The following is a 12,809-nucleotide window of genomic DNA, read 5'->3' on the forward strand; positions in this document are numbered from 1 at the left end:
GTGACGCAATCGCAACGACAGGAACGTTGAGTGACGTCATCCCGTCAAGACAGCGGCAGTGTAAAGTTGACGTCACGTCGTTGCAACGACAACATGAGGAATCGGCGTTGCTCGATTGAAATTAATCTCCCTCCTCATCTTGTCGAATGGGCTTGCTGATGTAGGATGGTCCGGCCCCCACTGCGCAATATAGATTTTTTTGTCAGAAGCGACCTGGCCATCAGAAATTATATCTCAACGAAGTGGCTTATCAGCGTGTGTAAATGTATAGGGGCCGTCCATAAATGACGTCACGCGATTTTGTACGATTTTTGACCCCCCCCCTTCGTCACATGGCGTCACAAAAAGTCAGACCCCCCTGAAATATGACGTCACACAGCTCTGCCCCCCCCCCCCCCCAAAAATATAAAAAAAAAACATGCTTCAAATCGCTCTAAACTATTGTCATTGTAGTGCGTATTTAATGTGGCGCTGCACTCTGATGTTGTAGGAGAAAACATTTATTAAAAAGTCTATTTAATTAAGTAGAACCTGTTGTCTATATTTATTTAAAGTTGCGCATTTTGATGTGACGTCACATTTCTCAAACCCCCCTCCCCCCTCGTCACACATCGTCACAAATGTCTGACCCCCCCGAGGTGCATGACGTCATTTAGGGACGGCCCCGTAGCATTAGCCAAATAATGTACGTTAAACGCGTGATGTTGATTCTAAATGTGGAGGGAAAAAACCAAGCGACCATGGCGAGAGAGAGACACAAACTCCAAATATACAACAGGCGTCAGGGTCGGGATCGGGATCGAACCCAGACACTCCTCCTCCCTGCATACCAGGCGAGGGAGTTAACATCTCCTAGCCACCACGTCAACTAGCAGCAGAGTGTGTTCATCGCTGCGATGTCTCCTTAGTATTTGTGGATCGGGGGCATCATTGCGTGGTCGGTTATAATCTAGATTTGAAGTTTTCGTGACTGCAGGGATCCTTACTCTTTGGTTCTTTCAGTAAAATTTTGATTTAAAGCTTTCGTGACTGCAGTAATTCATATTCTTAGCTCTTTCGGTAAAGTCACGTTGAAGGGAAACAATAAAATAATAAAATATATAAAAACAATACAAATTATCACGACGTTTCGACCATAACGCAAACGGTCGAAACGTCGTGAGAATGTTTATTCTTTCAGTAAAGTCACGTAGGTAGAAAATAAATTAAATCACGACGTTTCGGGCGCTTGTGTTGCGCCCGAAACGTCGTGATTTAATTTATTTTATTTTATACCTACGTGACTTTACCGAAAGAACCATAGAGTATGGTCGGTTATACTTTGTACTATGCTACGGGTATCTTGTTCTGGATGACCACAGGTCGAACCACCACGACTGGATGTTTTTTTTTCCCCTTCAATTTGTGGATCAGGTATCAGCAACTGCTGCTGTCATGGGCTTGTGCAGAGGATGCGGTTTTCAGGATGTAACTTCTTTCGCAATGATGCTAATCGTAGGTGCGGGGGTAGGACAACAAGCTGAACACAACGACAAGCGGTTCTAAAGAATAAAAAAGCAGTTCTAAAGGTTATGATGGATGCAAGTAATTATAGCAAATCATTGGGACACTGCAGTGTCACCGACCTGCTAGGGAGGCTTCGGTAGCCTGCAGGCACTGCTCACACGCAGGTCTTCTGTTAATATCGAGTGATCTGACACCAGCGCATCCAGGATTTGTACAGCTGAGGGGCCATCCATAAATAACGTCACGCGATTTTGGACGATTTTTGACCCCCCCCCGCCCCTTCTTCACACGGCGTCCCAAAAAGTCAGACCCCCCCCCTCAAATATTGTCAATATAGTTCGTATTTAATGTGGCGCTGCACTCTGATGTTGTGGAAGAATACAGTTATACTGGTAGGAACCTCCTGATTACACCAGCCCACAGGGGAGTATTGTGTCCGTCCGTCGTGCATCCTAAAATGGGAGGGGTGGGGCTGGGTGGAGAGGGGAGGGTGGGGAAGGGCTGGGTGGGGAGGGAGGGTGGGGCTGTGTGGGGAGGGGAGGGTGGGGAGGGGCTGGGTGGGGAGGGTGGGGAGGGGCTGGGTGGGGAGGGTGGGGCTGGGTGGGGCTGGGTGGGAGGGGTGGGGCTGGGTGGGGAGGGACTGGTCACCCCGTGGTGCCCTTATAAAACTCAACGTTTAACCTACTCACGCCGGCTTGTGCCCGCCCTCACAGTCGGGCATATTTGCGGAATACACCACGTGGTGCCGCCGTTGACCCTGGCCATTGACCGAGCAACCCAACGTTCCTACCAGCTCCCTCCGCAGGAATGTGTTTAAAAAGTCTATTTAAATTTCGTTTTAAAGCTTTCGTGACTGCAGGGATTCATATTCTTGGTTCTTTCGGTAAAGTCACGTAGAAGGGAAATAATAAAATAATAAAAATAAAACAATAACATTTTCACGACGTTTCGATTGCAACACAAGCAATCATCATCAGGTGTGAAAACCACAGCAAGAAAATCTTTTGCTTGTGTCGTGAGAATTTTATTGTTTAATTTGTATTATTTTATTATTTCCCTTCTACTAGACTTTACCGAAAGAACCAAAAATAAGTCTATTTAATTAAGTAGAACGTGTTGTCTATATTTATTAAAAGTTGCGCATTTTGATGTGACGTCACATTTCTCAAACCCCCCCCCTTCGTCACATATTGTCACAAATATCTGACCCCCCCCCCCCCCCCCAGGCGTGTGACGTAATTTATGGACGGCCCCTTAGTACAATTAGTTCCAATCATCATCACGATCCATGGGGCAGATATGCCCGTAGTTGGGGCGCCAAGGTGGTGAGATGTCAAGGACCTCGCCTGGTATACAGGAAGGACGTATAGGTTCAATCCAGACCCCTGACGCCTGCTGTCTATTTGTAGTTTGCACGGCCTCCCTGTGGGCGCGTGAATTTTTCCTCCACATTTATCGACATCCGTTTCGAGTATTTGGGCACTGCTATAAAATAATGTCCACATGATAAGCCACTTCGTTGAGCTGTCATTTGTGATAGCCTGTGGTCGCTTCTGAAAAAGAGCTACATTGCTCAATGGGCCTTACCTTATTTTTGGTTCTTTCGGTAAAGTCTAGTAGTATAGATAGACGGTCCACTGCACATTTCATCATTCGTTGTTTCCACTTTCCTCTCCGTGTCTTGTACTGCCAATATGTGCGCTACACCTTTCTGGCAACCAATCTTCTATGGTCTAGTCGTCTCTGTTAGGTCTTCCCTCTCTTTCCCAGCTCCTTCCATTTTTCCGTACTGCAACAACCACACCACTTTGAATTTGTTTCATGTTGTTGTCCATCCTACACCCACGTGTGTGTGCGTGTGTCCAACATTGGCGTATCTCGCGGTATGATTTACAGCACTAGTACCGGCTCACCAGTGATTAACCCAACTCTGTACCGAGCCTCCGCGAACCCATTGGGGACTTAATCTTTATTTGAAGCTTTCGTGACTCCAGGAATCCATACTCGTTGCTTTCCCACCTGATGACGGACGCATGTGTTGCGCCCAAAACGTCGTGATTCATTTTATACCTGACTTTACCGAAAGAACCATTGGGGACTTATAGAATCGCAGAGGTGGGCCGGTTCGACTGTCATCTCCCGGCGTGGCAGCTTCTGTGAGACCCAGTAGTAACTGCTGCGGTAGCAGTTGCAGAAGCACACATGCGTGTACCGCAGTGCGATTGGCAGGTTCACATGTGGTGGTGATGGTGGTGATGGTGGTGATGGTGGTGGTAGTGATGCTGGTGATGGTGGTAGTGATAGTGATGGTGGTGATGGTGGTGGTGATGGTGGTGGTGGTGGGGTAGAGTGTGGGGTGGATACGAGGTTGCTTCCAAAACCTTTAGTGGTGGTGCTGCAACAGCAAAGGCTTTGTGTCGCCTATTCTTATTCTTGGACAAGTTTAAAAGGCAATTAGATGGACGTCTTAGGTTTCTAAGACGTCCATATAATTATTGTCAAACTAAATAAAATCGCCTTTTCAACTCTTCTTTAAGAACAGGAACATGAACAGGTGACAGTGTGGGGGCTACTGTCCCCCGCCATCACCGAATTGTCGGGGCCGTTGCCCCCCGACTCCCCCGTTCCAATCGTCCCACTACCCCCTGGCTGTTCTGTGAGGTCCGGGCTACCGGCCTCCACTTCCTCGCCCCCCTGTATCCCCAACTTGGTTGCTGACCGCGTCGGCATGTTTCAATCGGTGAGGCCGCCTGCTCTACGCTTACAATGTGCTACGCTGTTCAGTGGCGGCGTGCCACGGTGAGCGCGCTCGCAAAGTAAAACCCCATCCCGCACGTGAATAAACAGGTACGGCGCGCCGACGCGTGATTCCCTCACACACACGCTCTACGCGCTCAGGCAATAACAAACACGACGCTGCTACCTGCCAAGCCCCGTGCACCAATCACACGCGAGGGAGTGCACCAATCACACGCGAGGGAGTGGGAAGTCAGGGGTGGGAGGCCAGGGGCGTCTGCCGTGCGCGTGCTGCTGATGGAGGGGGTCACTTCGCTCCGATTTAATGGGCCGTTTGAACAGCCGCACGAATACGTGCACGCCAGGCGCTTAGCTCGCTACCTCGCTATAGACAATCACGCAGGCATGCGACCGCAACACAGTCACACAGGCACGCGAGCGCTAAGCACTACTGTAAACAATCGCACAGGTACGCGAGCGCTAAACACCACCGAAAACAGTCGCGTAGGCACACGAGCGCTAAGCGCTACTGTAAACAATCGCACAGGTACGCGAGCGCTAAACACCACCGAAAACAGTCACATAGGCATGCGCACGCTGAACTCTCCGCCTCGTGGTAAACAACCGCGCATGCACGCGAACACCAAGCACGCTCTACCCTCCTCTTCACACTCCCAAAGACCACACGACACAGTTTATCCCCCTACTAGTTATTTTATTTACCGCAAGTAACCCGTTAAACTACGCGTGATTGTGTGAGTCAGCAGGCCCTCCTCGCCTATCCTTCGGGAATCCTAGGCTCAATTTATCCTGCCTATCGCTCCGCTCTCTACCCTCAATTAAATCGTTCACACTCACCTCTCTCTTACTTATGCTTACTTCCACTCTGCTGCGCTGAAAGCTGTAGAAGGGCGAGGCTGTGGATCGTCTCCGTAGAGGGTTGAGCCTGGCTGCGCTGAAGCTCGTCACACGGACGTCTCGAACGGCTGACTCTCCTGCTCCGTGGACTGCGATGATTTGAAGAACTCTGATCCCTAAGCCTCCGCTTTTTATCCACCCTATCGCAACAGGCATTCCGTGGTTCTCTCGTTCGTCCACCCGTGCCCTTTGTCCAATCGTAGACCAAGTTATTTTCGTCCCTTTCACATTCGGGTCTACAATCTTACCTATAACAAAAAGGCATTCAGATGCTTCCATACCCGTGCCGCCCTGTCCAATCGGAGGCCGAGTTATTCTCGTCCCTTTCACATTCGGATCCGTAATCTTACCTATAACAAAAGCGTTCTGCTGTTCTCACACCCCGTGCTGCCTTGTCCATTCAGATTTCGGAATGCTCCTGTCCCGTTATTATTGGGGTCCCTAATTCTACCTATAACAAAGGCGTACCGCTGTTCCCACGCCCCGTGCGTGTGTGTATGTGATTTCATCCGCGGTGGCTTTACCGCCCCTGCCATAACCATGCCATTATAATATCAGGTCAAGGCGCCGCGGTGCGGGCCAGCCTTGGTGGTAGGTCGCCCAATTTCCCGGCCGCAGGAAACCATGAAGCTTGATCCCATTAGGGACTTCTGGATAAAAACCCGTCGGCCAGGTGACCTCCCCCCCCCGGCTCTACGTGGGGTGTGTATGCGTTCGTGCGTGGGGGAGAGGGTGTCGAGGGCGCGCCGCGTCGGCGTTGTCACCCCCCGGTGGTGGTGTCACGGCGGTGGGCACGGCCCCCGACGGAGCTGCTCCGCTGCGGCGGCACCACAACAGCCATTTGCCGTCGCAGAACTACCGACGTTTTGGAACCAACTTCGTTCCACTGAACATCGTAAACATCTCCTTTCATTCAACAATATATTCCCGCAACAGAAGATCAGTGTTGTTCGATACGGCAAACACATTCTTTTGCAAATCTGATCTGCAACGTTGATCATTTTATCCGTGTAGTAGTGTCGATCGTACAATGCAAATGTGGAATGTGATTTGAGAGACTGCTGCTGTGTTGATGCCTTGCCACCAAGCTTGGGAATTGATGGACCTATGCAATTTGTACTTAATATACTTTCATGTATATACTGGAAGTACTGTGAAAAAGAGCTTTATAGCTCATCGGATTCCTCCGGTATAAATATTTATTAATTATTCGATGTATTTTTGTTATGTATTGAGGTTATTTAGATTATTTCGCTGCTTATAAATGTCCAAATAATGGGCTACTTTGATGAGCGATCATTTGTGGCCACGTCGCTTCTGAAAAATAAGTTAATCCTCGGTGGGCTTTGCCTGGTAGGGTGGGGATTGTTTAGTGTTGTATTTGTATGTGTTTGGGTGATTTTGTTACCTTACTGTCATGTTTTTATTGGAATGTTCTTACCCTGTGCCTCTCCTGAACTTGTGTGAAAAATAGCTTTATAGCTCATCGGATTCCTGCATTATAAATAAATATAATTATTCCATTTATTTTTACATTTCTTTATTGCAATGTGCTTAGCTTTCCATTGGATTGTCTTTGCTGTAGGAACTTTCTGACCATCCCCGCGTGCCTCTGTGGGGGGGAAAGAGCTTTATAGCTCTTCGGATTTCTTCTTCCTGCTGCAGTCTGCACAATCACAGGTCACAGATGCTTCCGGGAAATACAAAAAATAAATAATCCATCAACCCGGCTCCAACCGTTGCGCAATCGTTAATCGATTCTCAACGTCAACGAGCACTTTCGATTCTTAAAATTAACGTGCACATTCGATTCCCAAGGTTCCGGATATAGGTTTGGAGGAGGAATCGATACGGCAGGATTCGTTTGAGTAGTGTCGATTAGGTCGGGAATCGATCTTGCGAGTGGACAGGAAGATTCAATGGCGGCTGCTTTGCTTCTTCGCTGCGTGCTGGGCCCGCGACTGTATCGCCTCCACTGCCGCGGCGAGGGATCGGTGAGGTCCACCACCACCCCTCACCGAAGGGGATACATTGGACCCCCTTGCTTACACCACAGCGTCATCCGCCCGCGCCGGGACACGAACCGGAGTGGTCACGGCTCTCGAGCAACGCCGCTTCCCACTTGGCGTCCGCACCTCCCATCGCTAACCCTGACGCTTTAACCCTCTACCCTAAACTCTGAGCCTACCTAGCGCCCAACTCTTAACCCGCAGCCTCCCAGGAGAATCACCACCCTCACCAGAGCCTCAGCTGTTAACTACCTCGCCCGGTGTACAGGAGGTCGTGGGTTCGATCCCGTCCCTGACGCCTGCTGTATTTTTGGAGTTTGCGGTGTCTCTCATCATCAACATCGCGCTGGCTAGGAGATGTTAACTACCTCACCTGGTATACAGGAGGTCGTGGGTTCGATCCCGACCCTGACGCTGCTGTATATTTGTAATTTGCGGTGTCTCTTCGACCCCTGATTGTGTGGATTTTTGCTCCGGGTCCTCCGGGGTTTCCCCCTGCACATTTAGAATCACGCATTTAGAGTATTTGGCTGTTATACATTTCCTACGATGACGGTGATGATAAGCCTCTTCGTTGAGTTATCATTTATGATAGCTAGGTCGTTCTGAAATAGAGCTATATTGCTAAATGGGGCTTACACCTGGTAACGGGCCGTCCATAAATGACGTCACGCGATTTTGAACGATTTTTGACCCCCCCCCCTCGTCACACGGCGTCACAAAAAGTCAGACTCCCCCCCCCCCTCAGATATGACGTCACAAAGCTCTGCCCACCCCCCCCCCCAAAAAAAAAAATATATAAAACATGCTTCAAATCGCTTTAAACTATTGTCATTGTAGCGCGTGTTTAATGTGGCGCTGCACTCTGATGTAGGAGAAAACATTTATTAAAAAGTCTATTTAATTAAGTAGAACGTGTTTATATTTATTTAAAGTTGCGCATTTTTATGTGACGTCACATTTCTCAACCCCCCTCTCGTCAAACATCGTCACAAATCGTCACAAATGTCTGACCCCCCCCCCCCCCCTGGTGCGTGACGTCATTTATCGACAGCCCCTAAAACATAAAAATAGTTTGACTCACAATTACCCTCCAGGGGCAGGGAGCTGAAATGGGAACAGCAACTCCAGCGACTTGTGCCGAAATTCTGCTTTGTGGGGTTTACCCAACCCCATCAACAATCATTCCGGGAGGGTCGATAAAATACAGTGCCACTTTGTGGAGAACACAGCACAAGTCTGGAACAGGGTGGTGTCGGAAAACCAAAATAACGAGACATTTTATTTTTTTACATTTTTGGTGTAAAACAAAAAATTATTCCAGTTGATAATCGATTATACGGCTGCTTCCAACATCCGGCGATCAGCACCTTTTGCGTGACAAAATAAAGTAGCTACGCTTGATATCAGTGTCAAATATATACGGTACATTATACACTGCATACAAACAACTTACTGAAAATACTGCTCAACATTTTTTTTACCGCGACTAATAACTTCAGAAATAAAAACAGAAAACATACACAGCGATCCGGCGACAAGTGCGTTGTGTGAGTTAAACATGTGGCTGTGATGAAACAAGAGCTACCGTACATCAACCCCGTAATGCAGAGTCATCGAGATTGCAGTGTGTAAGTACGGTACAGTAAATACTGTAACGTTTAACAGGAGGATATGTCTCTATTTTTATTTATGCCAATTTCATATAGTAAACAAATTTAAGTCACAAAACACCTATATACAACACCTAAAAACAAATGTTACGCTATGTGCAAATACAAGCTATTTTAAATAATGGTTAGTGATTATCCGGCGTTTATGAAATCCGGTGCCCCCAAAGCCGCCGGATAATCGATGATCTACTGGAGTAGGCTTTCACGACCAATATCCATAATGGAGGTTGTTTTGTGGTGGGTTAGTGTCAACATATAACAATGTCGTTACATTTTTGATTTAAAGCTTTCATGACTGCAGGGATTCATATTCTTGGTTCTTTCGGTAAAGTCACGTAGAAGGGAAACAATAAAATAAAAAAAATATAAAACAATAAAATTCTCACGACGTTTCGACTGCAACACAATCAACATCAGGTGTGAAAACCACAGCAAGAAAATTAGAAAAAAGTGGCGGTTTTTTTTAACGTTGGCACCACTGAGAGCGATTTGGCAGTTATTCAGATGGACGAGTCTCCCCCCTCCTCTTTTCCGAACATAGATGGACTCGTCCATCTGAATAACTGCCAAATCGCTCTCCGTGGTGCTAACGTGTAAAAAACGCCACTTTTTTCAAATTTTCTTGCTGTGGTTTTCACACCTGATGATGATTGCTTGTGTTGCAGTCGAAACGTCGTGAGAATTTTATTGTTTTATATTTTTATTATTTTATTGTTTCCCTTCTACGTGACTACCGAAAGAACCAAGAATATAATGTCGTTACACTTGCCACCATCACCGCTCGACACGGCCAATCAGTAATGTTTGTGTCACGTAAGACAAAACGTGCCAATTTTTAATGACTTAGGTCAGCACTCACTGGTTGTGTGTTGGAGAGTAAACACACATCAACATTTACCATTTGACTACCTGCCACGTTTCGCCCGGTAATTACAACCAGCCTCATCGGCCCACAACCAGAATTGTGGAGAAATCCTCCTCCTGTTTTGGTCTTTAGGATGGTGAGAGCAGCAGCAGAAGCATTCCTACCGACCTGGGTGAGAGTCTAGGATGGTCAATTTAACATGTAGACCTTCGTGACCAATTTCCATAAGAGTTATTTGGGTTAGATCGCGTAAATATATAAATGTGTCGTTAAAACTGCCACCACTCGACACAGACAATTCTTAAACTTTGTCATGTAAAAAAACGTGCCACTTAGTCACCTAGTTCAGCCTGACCGTTTGTGTGTTGGAGAGTACTTTAACGTTTCGCCAGTAAGGGGCCGTCCATAAATGACGTCACTCACCTGGGGGGGGGGGGGAGGTCAGACAATTGTGACGATGTGTAACGAGCGGGGGGGGGGGGTTTGAGAAATGTGACGTCACATCAAAATGCGTAACTTTAAATAAATATAAACAACACGTTCTACTTCTGGATTTAAAGCTTTTGTGACTGCAAGGATCCATACTCTTTGGTTCTATTCGGTAAAGTCAGACAGGCTCGTCCCTTCACCTGATGAAGGCCGCTTGTGTTGTGGCCGAAACGTCGTGATTATTGTTGTTTTATTATTTACCTACGTGACTTTACCGAATAGAACCAAAGAGTACGTTCTACTTAGTTAAATAGACTTTTTAATAAATGTTTTCTCCTACAACATCAGAGTGCAGCGCCACATTAAATACGCGATGACAATAGTTTAAAGAGATTTGAAGCATTTTTCGTTTTTTTGGGGGGGTGGGCAGAGCTTTGTGACGTCATTTGCGGGGGTTGTTAGACCTTTTGTGATGCCGTGTGACGAAGGGGGGGGGGTCAAAAATCGTCCAAAATCACGTGACGTCATTTATGGACGGCCCATAATTATAACAACCGGCTTCATGAGTTGGCAGCTTATAAAAGCCCTCATAATAGCTGCATTTTATTTTAAAATGTATGTTCTGGCAATATGAATCGTTTAGTATTACTGGCATTTAGAGAGAGAGAGAAGTGATTGCTATTTGTTAGAATCAGAATATGTATTTATACTGGAGTAATCCGATGAGCTATAAATACAATTTTCACAGATGTCCAGTAGGGGTGTGTAAGAACGTTACAGCAACAAAAAATACAACATCATAGTGCAAAGTACAAGAAAGGTAAACAAATAACACAAACACATACAACACTAAACCATCCCCATCCTACCAAGCAAAGCCCACTGCGGTATTAATTTATTTTTCAGAAGCGACCTGGCCACAAATGATAGCTCAACAAAGTGTCTTATCATTTGAACATTTATAGCAGCCAATTTTACGTGAGTTCTCTTTGTTTTTTTTCAGTAAGTCACGTAGGTAAAATAAAAATAAAAGAAAACAATTAAATCACGACGTTTCGGAGGCAACACAAGCTTTCGTCTTCAGGTAGAACAGTCACAGCAAGATCGCTGCATCAACACCTGATGCAGCGATCTTGCTGCATCAGCGATCTTGCTGTGACTTCCACCTGAAGACGGAAGCTTATGTTGCCTCCGAAACGTCGTGATTTAATTGTTTTCTTTCATTTTTATTTTACCTACGTGACTTTACCGAAAAAAACCAAAGAGTATGAATCCTTGCAGTCACGAAAGCTTCAAATCTAGAATTTATGTGAATAATTTAAATGCATGTTTCTAAGAGTGGAGGGAAAAACCGGAGGACCCGGAGAAAACATCAACACGGCCAGGGGTGGTAGGCTGGGTGGTCCTTGGAAATGTTTACATCGCGCGAACCAAAGGAAGTTTGTGAAATGCTGCATTTAGAGTTATTTGGCTGCTGCTATAAATTTTCACGTGATGATATCAGCCACTTTGCTGAGCTATCATTTTTTAAAGCCGGGTCTCTTGCTCAGGTAAAATAAAAGTTTAGTTTTTACCGTGTTGCTAACCACTGCACTATGAACCCGGTGACCCGAGTTCAATTCCCCGCTCACGGCCAACACAAGTGACGATTGTCTGAATCGGTCCTGGGCCTCCCTTAGGACGACTCAGCCTCAAAAGAGGATCTGGCCACCCACCCACACCCTCGTGTGCCACTGTGCCGAGCTGCTATACATTAACAACCCTTTCCCCAGCAGTCTGCTAAGACTACACGGGGGATCTTTGTCTTTGTTTTACAGGGCCATGACTACCAGCCCAGCGCACTGGAGCGACGGTCAGACGCAGTGCTGCAGTGGGTGAGATGCTCACCATTCACCACACTGCCCTCACCAGCAGCCCTTACCACACCTCACTCACCACTGTCGGCATGACTACCAGCCCAGCGTGCTAGAGCCATGTGTTAGACCACACACATCGCCACACTCACCGCCACACTCACCGCCACACTCATTACCACACTCATTACCACACTCACCACCGCACTCACCACCGCACTTACCACCACACTCACTACCACACTCGCTACTACACTCACCACCACACTCACCACCACACTCACTACCATACTCACCAACGCAAATAACTAGGAACATTACATCACACTCGCGACCACACTAACCTCCACTCACCACCATTATCAAACTCCCAATACTCGCCACAATACAAGTCCATGCCAATCACACACTCATCTTGTATACCACTCAACAAATACTAGCACCCCACGATCACCTTACTCAGTACCACCACACTGCAAATCATAGTGCACGACACTTAGACTCACCACACACTCACCACACTCACTCACCACACTCACTCACCACACTCACTCGCCACACTCACCACCACATTCATCAACAACAACATTTACCACACTTAACACGATAACGTTACCATCACCACACCACTACAAATCAAAGTGACCACACTCACACTCAGCACACTCACCACATTTGCCACCACATTCACCACACTCACACTTGCCACACCACGATCACCTTACTATCACAACAGCACTGCAAATCAGTGCACCACACTCACTCGCCACACTCGCTCACCCACCATACTTGCCACCACCACATTCACCACACTCACAAG

At 47.0% G+C, this 12,809-nt stretch overlaps 1 protein-coding gene across 1 annotated transcript in view; it reads left to right on the forward strand.

Annotated features, from left to right (window-relative positions):
* Window positions 1-7,012: 7,012 nt before the first annotated feature.
* LOC116955432 (phosphatidylserine lipase ABHD16A) overlaps window positions 7,013-12,809 on the forward strand; it is a 71,880-nt gene continuing 66,083 nt past the window's right edge. The window contains exons 1-2 of the mRNA XM_032976508.2: window positions 7,013-7,154; window positions 11,954-12,010. Coding sequence (XP_032832399.2) covers window positions 7,080-7,154; window positions 11,954-12,010 — 132 coding nt within the window. The 5' untranslated portion in view covers window positions 7,013-7,079. The remainder of the gene's footprint in view (window positions 7,155-11,953; window positions 12,011-12,809) is intronic.

The sequence above is a fragment of the Petromyzon marinus genome, chromosome 59 (assembly GCF_048934315.1).
Source record: "Petromyzon marinus isolate PM22_M1 ecotype Great Lakes invasive population chromosome 59, UKy_Petmar_22M1.pri1.0, whole genome shotgun sequence".
NCBI lineage: Eukaryota > Metazoa > Chordata > Hyperoartia > Petromyzontiformes > Petromyzontidae > Petromyzon > Petromyzon marinus.